This window comes from Halichoeres trimaculatus, unplaced genomic scaffold (genome assembly GCF_033239565.1).
Source record: "Halichoeres trimaculatus isolate MK-OKI-2021-1 unplaced genomic scaffold, fHalTri1.1 fHalTri1_scaffold_3, whole genome shotgun sequence".
In the NCBI taxonomy this organism is placed as follows: Eukaryota; Metazoa; Chordata; class Actinopteri; order Labriformes; family Labridae; genus Halichoeres; species Halichoeres trimaculatus.
Window position 1 is genome coordinate 21,346,920 of NW_027437181.1, and position 19,581 is coordinate 21,366,500.

A 19,581-nucleotide genomic window follows, 5' to 3' on the forward strand; every position below is an offset into this window, starting at 1 on the left:
TGCATGTGTGTGGTTTTATTTTACAGGTGTTTGACTGTGGGCCATAATTACCTCCTAAGCAACAATAGTGGAGTATTAACTCAGTGGCATGCCACAGCATGGTTACTGATAAACACAGAAGGTGACTTGGTTTCTATCACAGCAGCCAATGTCACCAACCTTGTAACCTTTAATGTAGTCTGAGTTTCTGGTTCTAGGAGTATGAGCTTAATCTGACCATGCAGCTCAAGTAATCTGATGCAGATTCTTTAATTCAGGACTAGTGTCTCTGAAGATGAGGCTGAAGATAAAACATTGATTGTTGCTTTGGTAGATAAGCGAGACAAAAGAAGTATCTGACCATTAATCTGAGAGTCGCTAGCTGTTTGGTTACTGAATAAGCTCAGGACCAAAATTCTGCAACTTAATTTTTTATCTACTTGGGTGACAAATCACAGCAAGGCTTCAAGTTAAGGGTGAGGGCAGAATGAGGAAAATAATCAAAATCAGCTCTTAATCCATCATTGCATCAGTGAATCAAACTAGACAACAGTGCAGCTGTTTACCACACAAGTGTTGGCTTCTCCATTAAGTCATGATAAGCCACTGTGCACTACATTGATGAAGAAGCTACACGAACGGGAAATATTTGTGGAAATATTTGTGTTGACCCAGCAAAAAAAGGAGACAACCAACACACTTTTTACTTATTTGGCTGTAGCACTTGAAGAATTTGCATCTTGGAAATCAAAAGGAAACTACAAGGTAGGGATGCACCAATATGAACAATTTTGGCTGATACCGATATTATTATTGCTCTTATAGCCGATGAATATTGGTGAAAAAAAAAAAAAACAATCTGAGAAGATGTGTCGAGGTAGTTCAGAGAGAAAGAGCGGCCTGATTGTGAAAAAAGACGACCATGGAGAGGATCAAAGGATGGAGCGCCCAAAATTAACGCAATCAAAAAAGTATGTTTTTTCTGTTGTTTTGGATCAAAACAGGAAGAGAGACATAAAAGAGGCTCTATTCTTCTAGGTAGTTTTGTTGTTTATATAGTCATAGAAAATAATATTATTTGGGTCTTGAAAGATTGATCAAGATGCTCTGAAAATGGCCCGCAGCTAATGAGTAAATATCGGCCACCTTTTACACATCTGCCATTTCTGATATGTTAAAAAAAGACCAACATTAGCCAATATTGACATGGATATATCATGCATCCCTACTATGAGGTATAACTACAAACACATAGTTCAGACGGCCACAAGACAGACGGACAGCTTCACTTGTAAACACTGCTTTGATAAAAGAAGCAGCACTGTGAAGTGAGTCAGTCAAACACTGAGTCTGAAACAGTCTTCCAGGAAAAAAGACAGCATCATAAAAAAGTTTTGATTTAATGAATAGTTTGTGGTTATTAATGTCTTGATAAGAGTATCAAAGAGCAAAGAGAGTGATTTCAACAATAAAGATAATACTAAGAAACTACCAGTCAGTGTTTATTGTTTCATTTTTAATATCATATACCATTTTTGTTACAATATACAGTCTGATATAAATAAAATGTATGTGTTCTGTGAAATCTTTAAAACATGAAAATAACAACAAGGTTTGTGGGGCATTTCTTTCATGGCTGTAAGCTGTTAATGCTTTGCAAAAGTACTCATAAGGTTTTTGTTTCCATACACACATTCATGCGAGTTTGGCACTAGATCAAAAAAGTTTAAAAAATATAAAAAACATTCCTGAGCACAGATGATGTTCCAAATGTCCACAATCATGATGTCAGCGTATAATGAGTAAGATTAGAAGCTATTATCATTGTCATTTTTATTTTAAACAGCATTTTGTTTACTGCTGTGGTTGTTTTTTAAAGTGCTTTATAAATAAAGTTGGTAAGTTGGAAAATAAGTGAGTAACATATCTACCTTATAAAACATTGCACATCTATATCTTCGCCAATGCTGGTCTTAATCTGTTGACACAAATACAATTATACTTCTTCATACATATAACAAAGGATGTCTTTTAAGATAAATTTAGAGGAAAACAAAGCTACTTTGTGTATTTCTTAAAGCTCTTAATGTTATTACATTAGCTGAAGTGGAGCTGGATCACTCACTCAGCTTGAGTGCAGGTCAGGTTGTTGACCTACAGGTGGTTAGTCCTGGTCCTGTCCTGCTGCTCGATCATTCTCCACATCCATTAGTCGTCTCAGCAAGGCTGGCTGACTGTCCGAGCAGTGCCTTCTTGGAGGAGGACCATCATCATCTTCTTCCTCTCCTTCTGCCTCCATTGGTAAAGCAACACAGCTTCGCTTGTTGGGGATCCTGCTTCCTGCCACCGTTTTATTTATCTCACGCAGGCTCTGTGATGGTGGGGGGATAGATGAAAAAAAAATTTAACACTTAACATTTTAGTCATAATAATAAAAATAACTATTTAGTTCTTTGAAAGGTGTTTTTCTATTGCTATTCCATACATCTAAACTTAACCCTTAGTATAAAATCAGATTCTAATGTGACCATCATTTTTTTACAGACCTCTGAGTTGGAAGTGTGGAAGATGTAAGTGTGTCCTGAGGTTTGTTTGGGAGTCATTCCTCTTTCTAACGGTGAAATGTTTATGTTTAATTTGTTCGACGGCCAGTGAAGACTTGCTTTGGGATATGGAGTCAAAGGCGGGCTGCCAAGCTACAAGGAGTTACAGAAAATTTCACTTTAAGGCATGAAGCAAAACAGAGCATGATAAACTTAACATTCTTCAGCTGGTTAAATTTCCTCAAAATTTGGACTTCTGATGGTTTACTTACTCCAACAGGGGCTGCGAATTGCTTGGCAAAGTCTGACATCTTTGGAGAGTAGACCTGGTTGAAAAACTCTAAAAGCTTCCTCCTCTGCTCCTCACAGGGTACAGGATAATGTGCTGAAGGTGTGTCAGGGGTTGGAAAAGCAGCACTGTTTCCTACATTATCTGTAATTAAAAGAAAAATAAATGATAACCTCTTAGTGTAAATTGAGAGAATACTGTCTTCTCAGAAATGACTTAAGAAAAATATCTGAACTTTATCCTGCCACCAGATACCCTGTCCTATACGGGTTTGATACAAGGTATATTGGTCAAGTGGCAACCTCCAGTCTTAGAATATGAGACAATGCGGAAGTGCTTAAATCTGCTGTGTCTCGAGTGTTCGCTTGGGGTTGGCTCTGGAGTACCTAAAGTCACATACACACCAAGCCAAAAAAAGCCATTTTCAAAGCAGAAATTAACCTATTTACAGCCTGGTTCAGAAAACATCTCCTGTCTGAGTCACTAATTTTACTATCGGCACCTACTGTACGGGGGTTAATATTTTTCTTACTCGGCCGTTCATAGGATATTAAGATCGTGAGCTTGCCCAATCAGAGGCACAGCTCAGGGTCACGTGACCGGCAGGCGCCCTATAGCTATACCCAAAGCCCTTGCCACTACCAATATGGGGGCTATAGCAAATGTGCTTCATTTACGGTTTCAGAAACGGCTGGGTGACGTCAAGGAGACTACGTCCATGTTTTATACAGTCTATGATATTGGTGTTTGAGCCAGATAGGACTACTGTCAGTCGTCATATGTTTTATGATGCTGCTAATGATGAGATGATGTAGAGTCTGGCTGTAGGCACTGATCATGGCAAAGTGTATATAGCAAGTTAGCATGGTTTTCTTACTGTTGTTTCCTGTTGGTGAATCTTTTATGCTTTTTCCAAAAATCAGACCATCATTGCAGACCTGAGCACAGAAAACAAATGAATGGATGAATGAACAAATAAATGAATGAGTGAATGAATGAATGAGTGAATGAATCAATGAATGAATCAATCAATTAATAAATTAATTAATTAATTAATTAATGAAAAATACTCACATGCATGCAAACATACATACATACATACATGGAAAATGAATTTCTTTTCAGAGAAGTAAACAATTTCCCCAGATGTATTTCAGTCTACCTTGTCTATAATCAAGATGGCACACTTAAGCATCTGGTCCAGGTGACGGTCTTTCATTAGATCAGGGAAGTTGACCAGAGAGTGCTCGAAACAAGTCCAGACCTTTCTTTGCCGCTCATCAGACATTGACATTGTGGAAAACTGTGTCTTCAGACGCCTGTCCACCATCATGTAAACCTTGGACAGAGAAGAAACACTAACATTACTGTATCACATATTATAACTGTATCATCATTGTGCATATTTATTGATATTTTGAACTGGCCTTGGTTGGACCAAGAAATGAGCAGAGAGGGCCAGAACCTCTGCTAGTTATTCGCTTTTCAATGTCAGACACTAGTACATCAAGTTATTTATCAACTCAAATCTATGGATCTCAAACTGTTGATCAGCTCTTACACATTGATCAGGACAAAGAGGAGGAAGACTTGCATTCCTTTTCTGAACATCTGTTGACTAAACATGATGCTCCAAAACAACAAAAAGTTGGAAAATGTTGAATGTTGGTGAATGAACTGACCTTACGAAGAAAGACGATGAGGGACTTGCTTCTCCGTGGTCCGCTTTCAGCTGGTGTGAAAGGCTGCTGGTCAGGGTTTGCTGGCACTGACAGAAACAGGACAGACCAGTTGATACACAAACAAGACCCATGTAGTTTGCATTGTGAAAATATTTCAAACTGATCGATGACTTTACAGCGACTTAATCAGAAAGTAGCAGTTAAACACTAATTAATACCTCCTGGTAGGTTGCTTTCAGATTGCAAATCACTTCTGTTTGGGTCTTCCAGTCTGTAAGGAGGCATCACCTGTGTATGACACAGAGTCTTCATCAACACTACATACGGTTTTGACACCAGGATAACATTTTTTGGTTAAGGGCAAAAACATTTTAAAGAAGTATTTTTCGAAGTCTAACTCAGAGTTTCAAAACAAAACCAAGATAAAAGAAAAGAGTTTTGTGAATTATCCTCTCATATGTCAATGTTAATGTGACAAAACTTTAACACCCGTGCATCTGTCAATTGTGAAGGAAATGAACAGGGTTCATTTATGAAAGGGGCTTTGTTAGATTTTGGTAATGTGCTTTTGAGTGATTCATTTATTAGCAACCTGTTGAAAGGTCAGCAAACGGCCCCCATTAGCTTTGATTATCTCCCACAGTGGCGAGTCACTGGTCCAAGCCAAGCTTTCATGAATTTTTTCCTCCACTTGGGTCAGGTGTTTCTTTGCTGTCTCAGGCAGGTTCTCTTCAGCCCGTATCAGTGGCTCGATCATCTGTCAGAGCAAGGTAAAACAACATGGAGAATTCTCAAAAACACTTCAAATCGTAAAAAAGATATGAAAAGTACTGGTGTGAAAAAGAAAATATAGAAAATATACTGTGCTGCTTTCATGACAACTACATAGACATTTGAAGAAAAGATAAATACATTAAAATGTATTTGCTTATTTCATTAAAACATACATGTCCCCAAAAAGAATAAGCAAATGGGAACATCCTCACTGCAAGCATTTTTTTGTACTGAACACAAACCTTTCTAAAGTGGTATGGTGCCAGCTGGAGTATCTGGAGGAGTAGAGGGAATTCACAAGGCAGTCTGTTTGTTGATATGGTGATTTCAAGACAACAGGCCACAAGACACTTCTGCTGAAGTTCATCATTGAAGAATCCCTGCAAACAAAAATTGAAACTATTTTTAAGCTTTATGTTACATCACTTTACAGCCACTTCTCATGCGTTGCCCTTACTGTGCAAAAAAAGACAAAACCGCAGTTGTAGTTTCATCCACAGGAGGGCAGAGCACTCACCCACATGTCCCTGATGCACAACCGCTTACTCTCTTGAATGGCAAGCTTCTCTAGGATCTTGTAATACCAGCTCCCAGCTTGATGACAGCACTTATCTGCCTCTGAGAATAACATCACACAGACTGTTTGTGTAACATGTCAACAAAAGAGATATAGCGCTCAATTTGATATCTGTGTAAATAAAGAAAAACCTCTATTCTTGTTGGCTCATGATGCACTCCAGAAAGTGCTTTCTCTCTGCTTCAGGGAACACTAATGTTTCTGGTGTATTCACTTAGAATTCATGACATGTTTTGAATGTGACTGACAACTGCCATCATAAAAATCAAGGGTTTTAATATGACAACAGCAGCATACCTCTAGTTCTCTCATCTTCTGCATTTGCCCTGAAGTATTGCAAGAATGTGTCCAGCATGCATCTCAGTCTGGTCTGAATCACCTCAGCTGGATCTTTGATGCAGGCCCTAAATCCGGTGATTTGTAGAAACACATACATTAGCACAGCAGTCACATAAGAAGGGGTTGTTGGTTGAAAAACAGAAGGTTCATACAAGTCCTTGCAAACTCCTTTAATAACTTGTTTTCATTGGTCATTTCATCTCATACAGTGAACACTAAATACAGTGACAGACAGTCTGTCCTAAATTAAGGTAAAAACCGGAACCTGAGGTGCAGAAGGCTTGTACTGTAGCAGTGGTTCATTACCTAAACCTACCAGCAAGTTGCTTTACTATGATCCATACAACCAAAAAGCCTCTGCATGGGAGAAAATCTACAGGGGAGGCTTACTTGAACATGGTGGTCAGGTGATCACTGGGGCCAAACTTGTCATGAAAAGTCCCGAGGGAAAAAACCAAAAAGGTGGAGGACCCAAATGCAGATGGAAAAAAAAAAACTTTATTCTAACTGAACTCAAAAACTTAAACCAAACATGAAACTCCAACAAAAGAAACAAAAACCAAAAACACTAAGGAACTCACAAAAAGCACTGGAGACACTGGAGACACAGGAGGCACGATGACACGGCGACAGGAACAACAAACAAGGACAGCATACAATGAACCCACAAGAAACATACTGAACACAGAGACTATATAGACAGGGAGTGATTGGCACAGGTGTGAAACAAGACACAGGTGAAACACATGAGGAGCAATCAACAAGGAGGGAAACACTAGGAGAACCAAACCAAACACAGGGAAACTCAAGACAGATACTAAATACATAAGAGACACCAAAACACTAGAAATGATCACAAGAGGACAAACACATGACAAGAAGCAAATCAAAACCACAAGAAGCACAAACTAAAGACAAGAGACACAGACATTCCACAAGACTAACACAGGTGACACAGAACCAGAACAGAATACAAAGAAACACAAGGGCAAAAACACAAGAAAACTCAGAAACGCAGAAACCAAAAACCCAAACCATGACAGTACCCCCCCTCAAAGGACAGATACCAGATGTCCCAAAAACAAAAAAACAAAAATCTCTGAAGGCCCAACTCGGGCGGGTGGAGGGGGCAAGGCCGGAGGGACACAGTACACAAAAAGTCAGGGAGGCCGGCCAGGTAGTGGGCCGCACAAAAGGCAAAGTTCAAAAGGCTGGCCAGGTGCCGAGCCACGCAAAGGAAAATGTTCAGGAGGCCGGCCAGGTGGCCAGCCACACGAGGGAGAATGTTCAGGAGGCGGGCCACACGAGGGAGAATGTTCAGGAGGCCGGCCAGGTGGCGGGCCACACGAAGGAGGCTGTACAGGAGGCCGGCCAGGTGGCGGGTCACACGAAGGAGGCTGTTCAGGGGGCCGGCCAGGTGGCAGGCCACACGAAGGAGACTGTTCAGGGGGCCGGCCAGGTGGCAGGCCACACAAAGGAGACTGTTCAGGGGGCCGACCAGGTGGCAGGCCACACAAAGGAGACTGTTCAGGGGGCCGGCCAGGTGGCAGGCCACACAAAGAAGACTGTTCAGGGGGCCGGCCAGGTGGCCGGCGACGAAAAGCAACAGGAGAAGGTGTCAGCATGGAAGCCAAGCCAGGAGCAGGTGTCAGCCTGGGGGCAGCCGAGCGGGGCACAGGTGTCCGCCAAGGAACGGCCGAGCCGGTCTCTGGTATCGGCCTGGGGACTGCTGAGCGAGGCACTGGTGTCGGCCTGGGAGCCGGGCGAGGCACTGGTGTCGGCCTGGGAGCCGAACGAGGCACTGGTGTCGGCCTGGGAGCCGAGCGAGGCACTGGTGTCGGCCTGGGAGCCGAGAGAGGCACAGGTGTCGGCCTGGGGACAGCCGAGCGGGGCACTGGTGTCGGCCTGGGAGCCGAGTGGGGCACTGGTGTCGGCCTGGGAGCCGAGCGGGGCACTGGTGTCGGCCTGGGAGCCGAGCGGGGCACTGGTGTCGGCCTGGGAGCCAGGCGGGGCACTGGTGTCGGCCTGGGAGCCGAGCGGGGCGCTGGTGTCGGCCTGGGAGCCGAGCGGGGCGCTGGTGTCGGCCTGGGTGCCGAGCGGGGCGCTGGGATCGGCCTGGGAACGGCCGAGCGAGGAGCAGGAGTAGGCCTGGGAGTGGCCGGACGAGGAGCAGGGGTCGGCCTGGGGATGGCCGAGCGGGGCGCTGGGATCGGCCTGGGAGGAGAGGGAGGAAGAGGTGTCGGCCTGGGGACGGCCGAGCGAGGCACTGGGGTCGGCCTGGGGACGGCCGAGCCAGGCACAGGTGTCGGCCTGGGGACGGCCGAGCGAGGCACAGCTGTCGGCCTGGGGATGGCCGAGCGAGGCACAGCTGTCGGCCTGGGGACGGCCGGGCGAGTCACTGGGGACGGCCTGAGAGCCGAGAGAGTCACTGGGGACGGCCTGAGAGCCGAGAGAGTCACTTGGGACGGCCTGAGAGCCGAGAGAGTCACTGGGGACGGCCTGAGAGCCGAGACAGCCACCAGGGTCTTGCCCTCTGAGCGAGGAATGGTGCTTGGCATGACCTCCGAGCGAGGACTGGTGCTTGGCAGGACCTCCGAGCGAGGACTGGTGCTTGGCAGGACCTCCGAGCGAGGACTGGTGCTTGGCAGGACCTCCGAGCGAGGACTGGTGCTTGGCAGGACCTCCGAGCGAGGACTGGTGCTTGGCAGGACCTCCGAGCGAGGACTGGTGCTTGGCAGGACCTCCGAGCAGGGAAGGGTGCTCGGCAGGACCTCCGGGCGAGGAAGGGTGCTCGGCAGGACCTCCGGGCGAGGAATGGTGCTCGGCAGGACCTCCGGGCGAGGAATGGTGCTCTGCAGGACCTCCGAGCGAGGAATGGTGCTCGGCAGGACCTCCGAGCGAGGAATGGTGCTCGGCAGGACCTCCGAGCGAGGAAGGGTGCTCGGCAGGACCCCCGGGCGAGGAACAGTGCTCGGCAGGACCTCCGAGCGAGGAACGGTGCTCGGCAGGACCTCCGGGCGAGGAATGGTGCTCGGCAGGACCTCCGGGCGAGGACTGGTGCTCGGCAGGACCCCCGGGCGAGGAACAGTGCTCGGCAGGACCTCCGGGCGAGGAATGGTGCTCGGCAGGACCTCCGAGCGAGGAATGATGCTCGGCAGGACCTCCGGGCGAGGAACGGTGCTCGGCAGGACCACCGGGCGAGGAACAGTGCTCGGCCGGACCCCCGGGCGAGGAACAGTGCTCGGCAGGACCCCCGGGCGAGGAACAGTGCTCGGCAGGACCCCCGGGCAAGGAGCAGGGCTGGGTAGGACCCCAGAACGAAGAGCTGTGCTCCGCAGGTCCTCAGGAGCAGGGAGTAGGGGATGCCCTGCTGGTTGCAGGGTAGGGTTGGTAGTCCTGACTGGCTGTGGGGGACCACCACGCCTCTTGTGGCGGCCTCCCCGGGTGCCAGGAAAAATGGCCAGTCTGGTTCCCCTCCAGGGAGACTGACTCTGGCCCTCCTTAATCCATTCAGGACCATGGAAAAAAGTTTGAAAATAAGAAATTCTAGAACAAAAGTCCATAGAAAGTAAAAAATCTGCTGGGTCCTCTTTTGGTGGGTTCATTCTGTCATGAAAAGTCCCGAGGGAAAAAACCAAAAAGGTGGAGGACCCAAATGCAGATGGAAAAAAAAAACTTTATTCTAACTGAACTCAAAAACTTAAACCAAACATGAAACTCCAACAAAAGAAACAAAAACCAAAAACACTAAGGAACTCACAAAAAGCACTGGAGACACTGGAGACACAGGAGGCACGATGACACGGCGACAGGAACAACAAACAAGGACAGCATACAATGAACCCACAAGAAACATACTGAACACAGAGACTATATAGACAGGGAGTGATTGGCACAGGTGTGAAACAAGACACAGGTGAAACACATGAGGAGCAATCAACAAGGAGGGAAACACTAGGAGAACCAAACCAAACACAGGGAAACTCAAGACAGATACTAAATACATAAGAGACACCAAAACACTAGAAATGATCACAAGAGGACAAACACATGACAAGAAGCAAATCAAAACCACAAGAAGCACAAACTAAAGACAAGAGACACAGACATTCCACAAGACTAACACAGGTGACACAGAACCAGAACAGAATACAAAGAAACACAAGGGCAAAAACACAAGAAAACTCAGAAACGCAGAAACCAAAAACCCAAACCATGACAAAACTGTGGCTTTTCTAAACTGCTCCTGGGCTCAGATGTCATGGTAACCTACAATTAAACAAACAGATAGATAGGTCAAAATCCAAATAGGAACTGACTTGATACACATGGTAGCCTTTTTTCAGGAGTCATCCATGGACACCGGATGGTATCTACAAGACAATAAAAACAGGGTATGGTAGGGTATATTCAACAGCTTTAATGGCGATAATTACTCTCAAGTAATTTATTGACATGTTTACAACATCCCTTTATTTAGTGATAATCTAAATTACAGCACAAATGGCACTGAGTCACAATCTTTACTCTAGCTTAAGTTTCCACTCCCTCAGTCAAAGACTTTGCTCAATATGAAGATTTTACAGGGTCTCCTCAGTAAGCTTTTCCAGTTTTGTGCTTCTAGTCGGTAAATATGTGTGATAAATGGTAATAGCATGTAATATGAAAACCTCTGAAAGAGCATAAAGTGTCTGCTTATAACTACTGCAAGCTATTGCTTTATTCTATCTTTTAAAAAAGAGTGTGGAAATGCTTCAAACACAACAGCACTGCATCACAATAAGCATCACAGCTGTTCAGTTATTCTGATTGTTAAAGATCAAACCAATATGTTATTGTAAATAACGTGTATAAATATGTTGGAAGGTTAGAAGGTTTTACAGGCTCGACCGTTTCCTGTTTTCCTCTTGACTTGAATAGCTCCTTTTAACACTCTTTACTTTCACTTTCAGACACATGTTTCGCCATTTTTTAATTCATATAGAAAGAAAATAGAAAACTTCACTCATTAATACTTTATAATACAGTAGTAAATTTTAGAAGAAGAGTCTTTAGCAGCATTATAACATTTTGCAAAAATCTTTACGCGAAATGACCTTGACAGCTCCTGGTGAATTTTGAACGAGCTCGAGAAAAAGTTCACGCACACACCAAACGCAATGTCACTTACCTACGTGTTTTCTACAGCTTCCAAAATGTTCTACAAGTAAGCGAAGCCCCCAGATGTCTCTTCTTCTTCTCCTTCTTCTTTTTTTTCTTTTTTCTTTTTTGGTAGCCGAGAGAAAGAAGAGTCCGGCTGCGTTCCTGGTTGTTAAATTTCTGCTACGTACTTAAAGGAAGTTCACATCTCCCGCCTCTCTCATCAGCTGACTGTGGACTAGCCCCAACACGTCACCTCAAGGTAAGAAATGCTTCAGGTCAGGTCAGTACTACAAGTCAGAAAAAATGACAAAGCTCTTAAAACGAAAGCTTTTTGTGATGTATTGGATTTTTTTTCTCTTGATATTGTACCTGTTGTCAATTCAATGTTACCTGTTCTTACATAACCTCGAGCCCACATTGTAACTGTTAATGCTGTTTTGTATTGTTTGATTCAGGTCAATATATATGAAAGCCTATTCCCGCCGGTAAAAACAAAATAACATAAATGAATAAATTAGGCACATTATGATAGGATTCTATGTCAGAGTAGTCATTATCATGATCATACTTTAGAAGCCTATCTCAATATTATGACTTAGTATCACATGTGACTCCATACCTCATTTATTGACAACCGACATAAAATTATTAATTTTCCTAACTGGCAGAAATTGGCTTCTATGATAGCATAGTTAATCTGGGTTTCATTGGGTTTGTCAAAATCATTTACCTTCCTTTTATGTTTGGGTCAAATCTGACCGACGAACAAGTTTGGTCTCTCAAAAGTACAGTTAACTTGTATCTGTCATTTGGCTCCATGACATTGTTCACACATGGCATTTGAGCATACACACCTTCAGTGTTTGTACCAGTAAAGCTCCAGGAGGCACTCCAGGGGCCAACAAAGAATGTATTTTATGGAGTTAGGCAAGAAAAACAGATCAATACTGTTTTCTGTCTATACCAAGTTATTCATCTAAACTAATACCTCTCCTTAAATTCTGACAGAAATGATAAAAAAAAAAGTGCTTAACAAATTTATTGGACCACCTGACATAAAAATGAAAAAACCACCCTGCATCATGAAGTGCTTTAACTCTGACGTCATATTCCCCTCAAACGGTTGAAATAAATTATTTTATGGTACGAACATTTGTTTTTACCTTTTCAAAATCAATTTCTTGACCAACATAAGTTGAAAAATACTGTATTTCTTTTCTTTCTTTAAATCCATAACCCTTTGAAATATCTGATAACTGGTCATTGAATATGTATGGGCAAGACTGCAGTTGGTGTATGAAACAGAATTCAAGCACATTGCCACAGTCCTTTCCCACACCTCATCCACATGCAGGTGTCTTTGAGCAGATATACACATGCAGGAACCTATACAGATAATATTCATCCAACACCTGTTGAACACCAGAACTGCATCATTCTTTCAAGCACACAACTTTCTAGCAGTGCACTATGGTGAAGGTTCAAGCAATATTTTTGCAATAAAGTGATATCCCTGTGTACATTTGGGCTCATAAATTTCTTTCTGCACAGTCAAAGTTGATTCCCAAACTTTTATGCTGGTAAATATTTGAGTGTGATAATTTTACGTACAGAGGCAACCTAGTGACATATTATTAATGCAGTAAAACAAATTTTGTGGGATTTTTTTTGGCCAATTCTAGCACTTTATTTACGCTGAGGTACCATGTAAATACTCCTCATTATTACTGTGACTACTGTTTTAATTTGATTTTTAACAAAAGTTAGTCTTTTTATTGATCTGGTTGCTAGAGTGCTGCAAAGAAAATTGCAAGGGGACACTTCAAAGAGTGAATGTGAGGAGAACAAGTAACTGATATATGCATTTTTAAAGGACCCCCACATTTAGCAACAAGCACAAGCACACTTAAGTGATAGTCAGAAGAATATGTTTAATAAAAATAATTAAACCTCAATTTCCTCTATAGAACTTCATAGAAAGTAATCCAATAAATTACAAATGACTTTTTAAGACAAGTTGTCCTGCACTACATAAAGAATTATTTTGACTACACAAACCACAACTTGCAAATATTACAACTGTTCAATGAAATAAAACAAGACAAAAACTGACCAGGGTGACATTTAGGATATTATCAAGCCTGAAATAAAAATACAAACCAATGATGCTAGTTTCATCATATCAGTAATTACATGTATGCAAACTGAAAGAAAACCTCCCTGTACAGCAGTAGTGTGTTTTGTCTTTCCTCTTGCATATTGGTCATCATTTACTTTTGTCTGATTCCACATTGCCTCTCGAGCATTTTCAATGTTTGAGAGTCTTTGTACAGTACAAAAAAAAGAGAAAAAGGTAAGCAAAATGAAAGCAAAAAGTCCAATCTTGTGTCTGCCATTGTTTCCATTTGTGTCCTATAGAGGTTTAGCACTGTCATGAATCCATCATTACATCATCACTGAGCAACAAAAAGTAGCAAAAGTCATCAGATCACCTACAGCAGAAGTATAGCGATGGCTGGATGTTTTGCATAAGGGCACTACAAGTTTAAAGAGAACAGGGGTGCAGATATACAAAAATGACAGTGGCATGTTTCAGTTCACTGCTCAGACATAGAAAAATACTGTACTGTTAGTAATAATATAAAAAAATGCCATTGCATTGCAAGCAAAACCCATGAGGAATTCTAAATAACAGGCATAATAAGAAACTGCTTAAAGCAACATTAGAGATCAGACATGTCTTCAGCCACTCCAGATTAGGTGCTACAGCAGTACTTAAGAACTAAATAGACTGAGTTAAGTCAGTGGAGGTTTATCAGCACTGGAGGGGCGCTCTGTGAGTTCAAACAGAAACCTGAACCTTGGAAAGTATTTTGAAAAGTATATCTAACAGTCCACTGTGTAACAGCAGTCCTAGAGCAAGCACTGTTGTGCTTGAGAAGGTTACATAAAGGTACTTAGGCTCAAGTGTTTGTGTGTATCCTGGTTACAGCTGAACATTGCCGTGAGCAGAGATGATGACGAACAAAATGATAAAACACAGCCAAGCACTAAGTGAAACAAAATGCACAAACATGGACACTTAGCACAAATCTGAGCTGTTCATTTGTCAGACGGAAGAGGAACGATAGAGCGAGGTACAGGATAAGGGCACTTCTACACCTAGCTGAAGCTCCATTCATTTTTAAAACACTGTCAAGCACTGAGTGAAACATATATAACAAGCTGCAAGCTCTCAGCAACACCAGCTGCAGCCAATATTCTCCTTTCCAGAAGTTATCCAATTGAGCACTGCCTCAAATTTAGCGCTTGATCAATGACAATCACCACAATCATAGGCAAGATTTGAACTATTTTGTGCTTGTGCCATGTGTGTTGTGTAAGACTTTGGTAGACAGGCGAACATGCAATGCAGAATCCAAAAAGGAACTGAAATTGCCTATCGACAAGTGTTTGAAGTTTAAAACAATGGTTTTATATTTTCTACTGGCAAGCAAGGCCCCTACTCTAGAGACGACATTCAGACTGAAAAGTTGTGGAAGCAGTAGAAACCAGGTGAGAGGAGCAGTCCAGCCAAAGTAGTCAGCACAGTGGAAGCTCTCAGTAAGATAAAGAAAGAAGAATAGCCTCTGACATATACATTTTAGCAGAGTAAGACTTTATATACACGGACAGCAAAAGACACACCTATGCACGTGTAAATCAGCACAGTGAAGCCAATCGTTTTAGCACAGTCGAGGTAAGATGCAGTCAAATACGGCGGGGCTGTAGTAATAATATCCATGAGAGAGACCACTAAACGCTGTCAGGACCAAAAAAGGTCAAAGGGCAGTTTTTGGCACACAGTAAAAGGTTGTTTTCTGTCCCCACAGCTCAAGGAGTTAACGAGACACTGTAGTCAAAATCAACAAATGTGCAAGTGAATGGAGTAAGCTTACTGTGAGAAGCTAAAGTGCGCCTTGGACTTATGACATGTTCTTAAGGTGATGGTGAAAATAAGGAGTTTTACTTTTTTAAAACTAAAAAAAAAAAAAAAAAAAAATCACAGCTGAGAATTGACTTTGATCCACCTTAAAGGATTCAAGCTTATGTTGTTTGTTTGAAGAAAGTAATACTTGAATAGATTTCCCCCTGTATATGTGAAGCCTTGTGAAACAGGGAGCTTCAGGTAATTCTTTTTCCCTTAACAGGATGTGAACGAATGCAGAAACTGACTTTTCCACATGATATGAAAGGAGGTGAGGTTGAGTTGTGCACTGTGTTGGAACATGGCAGACAGAGAATCTACAGCTTCAGTGACATTCATTAGCTGCCCAAGTTATTGCTGACATATCTAATGTATGATCTGCAAAGCATAAGTGTCAACAAACCTGTAAAAGTACTTACTATGTACAAGAGAAACCAAAGTGTTTGTCAAGTCTCATTCTCCCAACCCCTGACAATCAAAATATATTAATAGTACAGCTCAACGAGCATGTTGATGTAGTTTCACTTCTTTTAATAAAATTAAATCCTGACATAATTACAATAATGCCTTTTTTGTTGTATTTGTACATAATCATGTGGTACAAGTTCACAGAGTTCAGAAACCTACTAAAGTCTGACATGCAAAATGTCTCAAAACAAGACTGTACCATTGAACAAGAACTGAAATTTCATTTCAGTTTCTTTAAGTCAGTTATCTGTTGTTTTTTTCATGTTTTTGTAGCCTTTATTACACAACATTTTAGTTAGTTCTTGTATTTACATGTAAAGAAATCGCAACATAAGTGCTGGAAAATCCATATATATATATGTGAATATATGTATACATTTCTAGGCAATAGATAAATAAATCTATAATTATATATTTAGAAGGTCAGTCTTCATCACTTGAGTCTGAATCATCAGATGAGGAAGAAGAGCTCCCTGACTCTGATGAAGATGACTCAGCTTTCCCCGAACCTTCAGGACCACTGTTTTCTTTTTGCTCTGTTGACTCTTCTTCTTCTTCATCTTCATCCAAAGCTTCCTCTAACTCCTCATCATCCTCCTCTTTTTCCTTCTCTGCTGCCGGCTCCCCTGTCTCTCGTGGCAATGACTGAGAGGCTGCAGGCTGAGCAGGAGGAGGAGGAGGAGCAAGAGGAAGGGTGGGGTCACTGTTTAAGCTGTGTGGCTGTGCGGCAGACACAGGAAGGTTAAGGCCTGGAGTGAGAAGCATCCCTGGGTACAGCATACTGGAGAGTAACAAGGGGTTAAGAGACAGTGGGTGACTAGAGGCTGCAGAGGCAGCTGAAGCACTTTGTGGGGCCGCAACTGAGGAGGAGGAGCTGGAAGTGGAGGAAGGAGTCGTGTTTGAGCCCTCTGTCCTTTCTCCTTTGGTGTCTGAAGTGTGAGAGGGGGCTTTAGGGGCTGACAGATCTCCTGCGACACCACTGGTGGTTCCCTTTGTCCCCTCTTCTGGGCCTCCAGTACCCTCCTGAGCAGGCTTCCCCAGTAGGCTACTCATGCCAATGAGGTTTGGAATTCCTGCCATGCCAGAGAGCATCATGGGAAACATAGCAGCCAGGTTACTTGCTGCCAGGTTGCTGGCATCAGATGGCAGCCCCATCAGGCCTGCAGTGAGCTGCAGCGACTGTAAGCTCTGGAGGTTTTGCTGGAAGGCCTGCAGGCTGGTGAGGTCCATTCCAGAGAGGAGGCCGTTGGTCAGCAGAGGGTTCAGACCCAAGGCTGAGGCTGCTGGATTGGGTGCAGCTGCTGCTGCTGCCGCCGCTGCTGCCTTGGCCAGAGGATTCTTAGGACGACGCCCACGGCGGCTCACTTCCTCTGGAACAATTGGCCCTGTCAGGATCCTGTCAAACATGCTCTCTGGAAGATAACCCTGGAGAAAACACAAATGATACCATAGGAGATGAAAAGCGCTAGTAATGAAGAGCCATCTCATGAAGATTAAATGAATAAAATAATGTTCATTCAGGAACGTTTTTGTTGTGTTAACCTTACTCTTACCCTACTTTCACATAGACTAATGATACTTTTCGTTGGAGCATTAACTCCAGCAGCATTAATTTATACAGAATTTAAAATTATGAGTCAGACTAACACAGAAGCTGAACTATCTCTTACTCTGAAATGACCCTACATCTCCAGAAAACAGGTCCCTGCAGCTAAAAGATTACTCGCAATTGAATTTCACACTACAATAGATTTAACAGCAATGTATTTCATTAACTAGTAACTACCTGTATACAACTCTGAAATAATCTTTATATTGTCACCTTACTAAAATAACAGCCTAGGTCATTCTTTGACAAAAATGAGGTTTTGGCTTAAATCATCTCTTTATGCCCTATAGGACAATAGCCTAAGTTAAGAGGGTGACTTAGGCTATTTTATTGTAGCCTAAGTCAAAATTTCATATTATTTTGGATAAAATGAGTGACTTGGACAATTTAGCAAGATTTCATGATAACGGCTGCTTCAAGAAGAAACAGAATCTTAAAGGCAGAAGAAGCTGTAAACATGATTCTTGAATCAGTTTCTACTGATGAGTGGTTAGGTTCACTATCATGAAGGCCAGGGTACGATGTTGTGTAGTAGTTTAGTCTAAAATTCACATGTTATAGTTTAACTACAAATTTAGCTACTTGTAGCTAGCTACCTAATCCTGGCTCGCCCACTCATTTCTGTAACCAAACATAAATGGTAAAATGAAATACCACACAATTTTTTCTACAGTTCTACAGTTTCATTTAACAGACGCCTTTGCCCAAAGTCACATACAACAAAAGCAAGAATTCAGTAGACAGAAGGGAAAACCTAATTAGTGCAACAAAGTGCTACAAGTTATTTGGCTGCAGGTGCAAGAAGATTTTTTTTTATTTTAATTTAATTTTTTTTATGTAGAATAATATTGCCAACTAACCACATTTTGTTTCTGCAACAATATACCTCAACCTTCAACAGCATCCAGTAATTATTGCTGAAAATTCACTAAGTGCTGGGTCTTAGACCTCCTGACTCATTCTACCCCTGAGGACAAAGAGGAGGAAGGTCAGATTAAAGGCCTAAGTGTGATTTGATTAACCTGAAATTTGTTCAATTTAACTCAGGGTAATTTCAGTTTTTAGTTTGCACCATGGGGGCACTTAAAGCCAGGTTTCAAGTTGCCTAAGTCACGCTAGAGTGAAAGAAAAATGGCATAAGTCACTTCATTTTTTAATGTTACATATAGAAATAAGTATTGTATGCTTTGTATTTGGTAAAGTTTTAAAAAAAAATGACCAAGGCCATTGTTTTAATAGGGTGAGGATATGACATTTATTCTTTACGCACCGACTGTTTGACAACATCAGCCCATTCAGGTGGGACTCCATACTCAGGGTTCTCCTGAAGGAACCGGCACAGATCCTTGAGAGGAGGCGCAAAGGCTCCACCAACCTGCAGGACAGATTATAGGCAACATGAACCAACGTTCAAAGCTTTTAAGATGCATTTTTCACAAGTCTTTCCTTCCTTTACAATGCTGTTTGGAAAGTTTCTTTGAGTGTTTACTGTCAGTCCTGTAAAAGTGTGAATGTTACAGCATGCAGATCATCTCCAAGACACTCTCAAACATAAAACACACCTTGCGTGCATTTCTTCTGTTGATAATCTGGACCCTCTCTTCCCCAGTCAGGCTGTTCACATCTATCTTGTTGGGGTTCCTGCAGCGGTGTCTTTTCTGCTTTGGTCGACCGTCCTGGAAATGGAACTGCATCTGCATCTTATTGACCCCCTGGACAGGAAATGGAGGAATATTCATGTTAAAATAAGACTACTAAATAAATGAGGCTGCCATGCTTTGTGTGGACCTAAGCATCTGCCGATCTATCCAAGCGCACACATTCAAATAAACACATTGTCACCTTGAAAGATGCAGTGAGGAAAAAAGAACAGGACTCACAGGGATGAAGGCGCCCGTGTCTTCCACAAAGCCAGGATGTTCTTTCAGCCACAGATCCAGATCCTTTCTCTTTGGAGCATCGTCTCCAGCAAGTCGTGTGCCATCTTTGAGGTTAATTACAGGGACTCTGCTGTCAGTGTCCCCTGGGGCCTGACTGGAGCCCTGACTTAACCCTGGCATAGAAGCCACAGGCATGCCCAGCTGGCCTATACCCCCCCACCCAGGAGGCAGCTGGAAAAATAAGGACAAAAAGAGGCTTCATGTTAAATATGATCAACTGTGTAATAACTGAGAATCATCACAATGGCTGATATTTTTTATTCAAACCAAAC

At 42.7% G+C, this 19,581-nt stretch overlaps 2 protein-coding genes across 7 annotated transcripts in view; both read right to left on the reverse strand.

Moving 5' to 3' along the window:
- Positions 1–1,555: 1,555 nt before the first annotated feature.
- Positions 1,556–11,523, reverse strand: LOC141788108 (retinoblastoma-like protein 1). The gene is made up of 14 exons (XM_074666949.1): positions 11,354–11,523; positions 10,405–10,452; positions 6,574–6,605; positions 6,142–6,248; positions 5,785–5,885; positions 5,510–5,647; positions 5,086–5,250; positions 4,712–4,781; positions 4,494–4,579; positions 3,974–4,150; positions 3,689–3,749; positions 2,795–2,955; positions 2,526–2,675; positions 1,556–2,350 (listed from the first exon to the last, which is right to left on the reverse strand). The coding sequence occupies exons 2-14, from the start codon at positions 10,444–10,446 to the stop codon at positions 2,144–2,146; spliced, it is 1,497 nt and encodes a 498-aa protein (XP_074523050.1). The 5' UTR covers positions 10,447–10,452; positions 11,354–11,523; the 3' UTR covers positions 1,556–2,143.
- A 1,757-nt stretch (positions 11,524–13,280) lies between these two features.
- Positions 13,281–19,581, reverse strand: part of chd9 (chromodomain helicase DNA binding protein 9) — a 67,305-nt gene continuing 61,004 nt past the window's right edge. For all 6 annotated transcript variants that reach the window (XM_074665606.1, XM_074665605.1, XM_074665604.1 and 3 more), the window contains 4 exons: positions 19,250–19,480; positions 18,932–19,081; positions 18,640–18,744; positions 13,281–17,185 (listed from right to left, as the gene is read on the reverse strand). In XM_074665606.1, the coding sequence (XP_074521707.1) occupies positions 16,184–17,185; positions 18,640–18,744; positions 18,932–19,081; positions 19,250–19,480 (1,488 nt within the window). In that variant the 3' untranslated portion in view covers positions 13,281–16,183. The remainder of the gene's footprint in view (positions 17,186–18,639; positions 18,745–18,931; positions 19,082–19,249; positions 19,481–19,581) is intronic.